This window comes from Acanthisitta chloris, unplaced genomic scaffold (assembly GCF_000695815.1).
Source record: "Acanthisitta chloris isolate BGI_N310 unplaced genomic scaffold, ASM69581v1 scaffold24192, whole genome shotgun sequence".
In the NCBI taxonomy this organism is placed as follows: Eukaryota; Metazoa; Chordata; class Aves; order Passeriformes; family Acanthisittidae; genus Acanthisitta; species Acanthisitta chloris.
In genome coordinates, this window is record NW_008661378.1 from 6,395 (window position 1) to 12,113 (window position 5,719).

Genomic DNA, 5,719 nt, shown 5'->3' on the forward strand with positions numbered 1-5,719 from the left:
GGTAACCCCTTGAATGACATGGTTCCAGGGTGTGTAGGTGAAGGCTGCCTTTCACTACTAGCCCCAGCTCACCTCTGAGGTGCCAGTGGCTTTGTTGGAGAGGATTGACCACATGCGCCAGCTCCTGCTCCACAGCTTTGTGAGCCTTGGCTGCCTCGTGGATCCTGTGGGTGACAGGGCCTGGAGCTGCTGGGGCTCCCCTGAGCTGGGCAGGCAGCTCTGTGTGGCCCACACACAGCTCCCCTCTCCCCATGCCCACCACATCACCCTTCCCACAGTCTGACCTGGAGATGAGGGTCTCAGCTACCCGTGAGACCTCCTGCAAGAGGCTACTCTCCTCCTCGGTCAGGTACTCCATGGACTGCTGGGAGCTGAGCCGTGGCCGGGCAGCTGCTCGGTAGCTCTCCCCCTTCTGCTTGTCCTCCCAGGACTTGAGGGTGCTTTCAAATGCCTGTGGGGGACAGACATAGCCCCCTTGAGCCTGTCACACCTTCCCATGTCCCAGCATGACCCCACTGCACCCCAAGCTCACCCGGTCCCTAGTCAGCATCTGAGCTCGGTTCTTGTGCTGGATCTTGATGATGCCAGGTGGCTGGATCCAGGCCTCTCCATCCACCTGCACAGGGACGCCCTCATCCCCCCGGATGGTGATCTTCACCATGCGGCACTGTGTGGCAGACAGCACAGGGTTGGCATCATGGTTGGTGCTGCACTTCTGGCTGAAGAGCCTCCTGGGACCAGCCAGGAGCCAAGCCGAGTGGAGCTGCATTGCCCCAGGCTCCACTGCTGCCCTAAAAGCTTTCTGGTATCACTCAGGGTCCTCAGGGTGCCTTAACCCTACCTGTGCAATGCGATGGTGCTGGAGGTTGATGACCCGTGATACTGCCATCTGGATGCTGCCGAAAACAGCCACCACCTCCAGCTTCTTGTCATCGAAGGACGGAGCTCCAAAGTTCTGTTAGAGGACCAGTCCAAGTGAGACTGCCAAACTGGGCTCATTTTGGGACCCAACTTTTTCCCCCATGTGTGGCCAAGGCAGGGACACACCAGCCTTGGGGCTTTCCAGGACTGTAGGAAGGATGCCATGCTCCCCCAACCCACCTCACAGCACTCGCACTCACATTGTCTTCCTTGGTGCCTCCCCAGAAGTTGATGCCCCCAGCATAGCTGGGGATGTTGAGGACGGCGATGCCCTGCAGGCTGGGCAGCGAGATGGGCACCCCATCACACTGCAAGAGAGGGTTGAGTCTGGGGGGCTGCTGCAATGCTGCCCCTCCCATGCCCTATCCCTGTTCCCCTGGCCTGTACCTCCAGCTGTACCCGCTGCTCCAGGTTCTTGTAGGTGCGCTGCAGGAGCTCCTTTGTGCCCAGCACCCCATACCACATCATGTTCTTCGTGCGGCTGCTGTGGGGCAAAAATGTGATGGGTGAGGGGCTGCAGGCTCTCCACTGCCTGCAACAGGCTCTGTGTTCTCCCCAGGCACTGTGCTAAACCATCCTGGACTGCTGGCCCTGCCTCAGTTTCCCCACTTCCTGAGCAGGGCTTTGCCCACTGCCCCCCAGGAGAGCCAGGCTGCAGCCCATGGCTCCCAGATGTACACCCTTCCACACCAGCATGGCAGTCCTTCTATCCAGGTGCAGAGTGAGTAAATCCCACCAAGCCCTCATGTTTTCACCCTTCCCGGGGTGCCTGCAGCCTGCTACCCACCCAGGGGTGCTCATCCCAGCACTGGGTACAGGTGCAGGAAGGAGTCCCCAGCTCGGCACAGCAGCGCCAAGCCACCCCATGGCTCCCGGGAGCCTGACGGTCCCTCCTGGTGCAGGCTTCAAAGAGCCAGGGGTACATGTTTTTCCCGGGGGAATCTAGGGGATTCCAGCCAACCTGCACTTCTTGGGGTGCTCATCCCGTTTGTTGTTGAACTCCAGCGAGATCTTCGCATCCAGGCCAATGCCAAAGTAGTTGTTCATCACACATTTCTCCGAGAAGTGGCTGAAAGCAGCAGACAGGGACAGTGGGTCGAGAGGCAGCCACACACCAGCACTGCTGGGCTAGCACCAATGGATGGGGTATGACACCCACCAGAGCAGTGGTGTGAGCTCCCGGAGGGACTGGCACTGGGAAGCCTGACCAAAGCTAGCAAGGGATGGCTGGAGTTGCCTCAGTCCCCATGGTGGCACAACCCCAACACACCCAGGACCTGCCTGCACTGGGCAGCAGGTAGCCCCCAGCTTTCAGCAAGAGCACAGGGCTGGTCAAGGGGCTGGCAGTGAGGAGAGATCAGGCACTGAGCACAGGCAGGCTCTCCCAGTGTGGACACTGCTAGGCCCAGGCACCAGCAATGCCACAATGGTGGGCAGAGGTCACCTCCAAGAGGTAGAATGGAAATAGCTCTGCTCTGACTCCATGATGGGCAGCAAGGGAAGGCCAAGGTCCCTGGGGCAGGCAGGACCACAGACTCACAGGATACTGGGGTCTTCAGGGAACTGCAAGCTGCCAAAGGTGTCTGGCCGGTCCAGGATGATGGAGGAAGACGCAGAGGTCACCGTCTCCCGCCGGGAGCCTGGCCAGAGGGGAGAGGAAGGCAGGTGCTGCATGGGCTTTCACCCTGAGCCCATCCCACACCCCCATGCCCCCCCAAAAACTACATGCCCCACTGGCATCTTACTGAGCCTCTCCTCCTCCTTGTTGAGCTCCTCCGAGCTGTCTTTGCTGGGGCCTGCAGTGCCCTGGTAGGCTTGGGTCTGCTTGTTCTGCTCATCCACAGCTGGATGCAAAAAGGGACATGACAGGGAGTCTGAGCAGCCCTGTGGGCCTGTGCTCCCCTCCCCACGTCAGCCTTGTGGGTTCACGCCAGGCAGGGCCTAGGGTAGCAGCTCCCTCAGCCACACCAACCATCAGAGAAGGGCTGATGCCCTTGGGCAGCATGGCACTGCTGTCATCCCAAGGATTCCAAGGGGCAATCAAGGCATGGGTCCAGCATCAACCCACAGCAGCTACACAGCGTGTGTCAGGCAGCTGCAGCACCAGGGGAGCTGCCAGCCACCACCATCCCCTCACCTTTCTCCGCCTGCTCAATGATTTGCCGCAGGGCTTTCTTCAGGCTGTTCGCACGCAGCATTAGCTGCTCCTTGGATTTGAAGATGCGAGGCATAGGGCTGGGATTGAAGCTGTCACCTTTCTCCTGGTCTCTGGCATCAGCAGGAGTGGCCTCTGCCATTCCCTCAGGGACCACAATGGCCTGAGCCTCCTCATTCAGTTCCCGCACCAGTGAGTCCAACTTCTCATTCAGCATGGCACACTGTGGGACACCCATCACTCAGCACCTGGCACAAGCTGCTGCTCCCCACCAGTGGTGGGCACTTCTCTGGGCACCCTGAGTGCTTGGGCACCCCCAAACACCTAGACAGTCCACGCCTGGGCACCCCACGCTTGCCTGGATACTACAAGTATAGCACAGCAAGGGCATGGCCCCGCCAGAGCAGCCCCCACCAGCCCCTCCACTGCTCAGGAGCTGTGCCACCAGCTCAGCCCAGACCTTCACCTCCCCTACCACCCACCTTTCGTGCCATCAGCTCTGCCTCCTGCTTGTTTTCAGTTGCCCTCTTGTAAGCCCGACCAACTTCGGCCACAAAGTCATTGACAGTGCCACAGAGGAACCTGCCAAGGGAAGCAGCAGGAGTTGGAGAGCGGCACAGCATGGCCAGCTGGGCACAGATGCTGGCCAGGGAGGTAACATCCCCCACTTCAGAGGGGCAGTACCAGGATTATCTGCTGGACACCAACACAGCTGGCAGCTGCTGGTGGCCATACAGGGAACAGCCTGGCTGAGGGGGGCTCAGCACCCCTGGGCACATGCTCCAGCCCAGTAAGGGGGCTCCAGCACCCTCATCACCAGCCCCCTCCTTACTTTGCAGAGGAGATCACCACTGAGTGCTTGTCTGACTCCAGGATCTTGGCCAAGTGGAAGGCAACAGAGTCGGCATAATGGGAGATCTGGGCCTGGGGGGGCACAGGGAAGGACAGCTGGAGCCCTGCCACTCTGCCATGTGCCCCACTTGAGGATGGAACCTTGCCCACCCAGCCCTGGACTGGGGATGAACAGCCCTTCTTCAGGCTGCTTCCCAGCCCTGAGAGCAGCCATGCTCATGCCACTGGGCAGAGGGGATGCCACAGCAGGAGGGAAACTGAGGCAAGGGGCTGAAGGGGAGTACATGGAAGAGTCCAGAACAGCCATCCAGTAGCAGGCCAGTTCTACCTCACCGCTTGCCTGCACCCAACTGCACATGCCAGGGTAAAAACTGCCAGACTCATTTCATTGCACGCAGCTGGTTGCCAGCCCTCTCACAGCTGAAATCCCCAAGGACCCCCAGCATGACCTCTCCCTGTGCAATCCCTCCCTGTGTCCCCCAAACTGGCTGTTGAAGAGGAACCTGCCCCACAGCGTGCTGTCCCCACCTTGAGCCCTCAAATATCAACAACACCCACCTGGATGTTGGAGTCCCCATTCTCCTCCTCCTTCATGGCTGAGGGGGACTGCTTGGGGGCCTCATAGGTCAGCACACTCCACCTGCCAAGCAAAGACCATGGCTGTCTGCCACCTCCATAGGGACAGCCAGGGAATGAGGACAAGCTGCTTAAAAGGTGCCAAGGCAGGGGTGGGGTCAGGGAAGCACATGCTCCACGCCACGCTCACCGGTCTAACATCTTGGTGGTGGCCCTTTCCAGCTTCTCCAGGATCTGCAGCAGCTGAGTGTCATCATCACACAGGCTGCCCCAGCCCAGCACCCGTGCTAGGTCATTTCCAGTCCCCAGGGGTAGGACACCCAGCTGGCACTGTGAGAGAGGGACAAGGCGGAGGGGGGGTGGAGGGTGCTCAGAGTGGCCTTCAAGGGCACTTGTGACACCACCAACCCTGCCATGCCCGTCCTTTACAGCACTCCAAGGCACACCGGGGGTTCCAGCTGGGGAGGGTGGCAGTGCTAGGGATGATGACAGCCTGTGCTGGTGATGCCAGGCACTCCTGCTCACCTGCTTGTGGAGGCCAAAGGTGTCAATCTCGGAGAGCACCCAGCCCACGCTGCCATCCCCCCCACACACCAGGATCCGGAAGGTAGAGAACTTCTGGAAGAGGCGCAGCCTGGGTGGAGGGCAAGGAGTGAGGGGCTGGGGGCTGTGCCAGGTGTCTGCCAGGTCCCTGCTGGAGCCACCCCAGGGTGCCCAGGCTGGCACTTACCCCAGGTGTGGGCCTCCATTCATGAGGTCAAAGACTTGGGCTGGGTTGAGGAACTGCTTGAACTTGCGCAGAAACTTCACACCCTGGTTGTCCCCGCTCTTGGAATTGACAAAGGCCAGGAGAGGGCTGGAGCAGGTCGAGGGGCAGGTGGCTTTCCAGAAACCTGCAGCAAGCCCAAGCATGTGAGCCCCAGCTCCCACCCCACACAGACAACTCAGGAGAGCAGAGCCACTGCAGACACCCCAACTGTGCCATGCCTCACCCATGGGGTGCTGGGGCAGGAGGGACAGCGATTGGGGTGCCCAGGGGATGGCAAGGGGCAGGAGGAAGTGGAAGCACCATGCTTCTAATGAAATGAGATGGGGAACAAAATGTGCCAGAGGCAGAGGAGGATCGATGGCTGGCCTGCAGCCTGCACCTGCCTTAGGCACATCTCGGCCATCCTAGTCCCTGGGCTGGTGCCTGCTGGCTCCTTCCCTTGGCAG

General features: G+C 60.3%; 1 protein-coding gene across 1 annotated transcript in view; it reads right to left on the reverse strand.

Moving 5' to 3' along the window:
- Positions 1–5,719, reverse strand: part of DGKK (diacylglycerol kinase, kappa) — a 20,230-nt gene that overhangs the window by 1,911 nt on the left and 12,600 nt on the right. Inside the window, exons 9-24 of the mRNA XM_009070217.1 lie at positions 5,235–5,397; positions 5,030–5,138; positions 4,695–4,834; positions 4,487–4,568; positions 3,909–4,000; positions 3,559–3,658; positions 3,059–3,299; positions 2,667–2,765; positions 2,462–2,561; positions 1,883–1,990; positions 1,309–1,405; positions 1,122–1,229; positions 842–955; positions 533–667; positions 285–451; positions 73–164 (exon numbers count right to left, since the gene is read on the reverse strand). Of these exons, the coding sequence (XP_009068465.1) occupies positions 73–164; positions 285–451; positions 533–667; positions 842–955; positions 1,122–1,229; positions 1,309–1,405; positions 1,883–1,990; positions 2,462–2,561; positions 2,667–2,765; positions 3,059–3,299; positions 3,559–3,658; positions 3,909–4,000; positions 4,487–4,568; positions 4,695–4,834; positions 5,030–5,138; positions 5,235–5,397 (1,947 nt within the window). The remainder of the gene's footprint in view (positions 1–72; positions 165–284; positions 452–532; positions 668–841; positions 956–1,121; positions 1,230–1,308; positions 1,406–1,882; positions 1,991–2,461; positions 2,562–2,666; positions 2,766–3,058; positions 3,300–3,558; positions 3,659–3,908; positions 4,001–4,486; positions 4,569–4,694; positions 4,835–5,029; positions 5,139–5,234; positions 5,398–5,719) is intronic.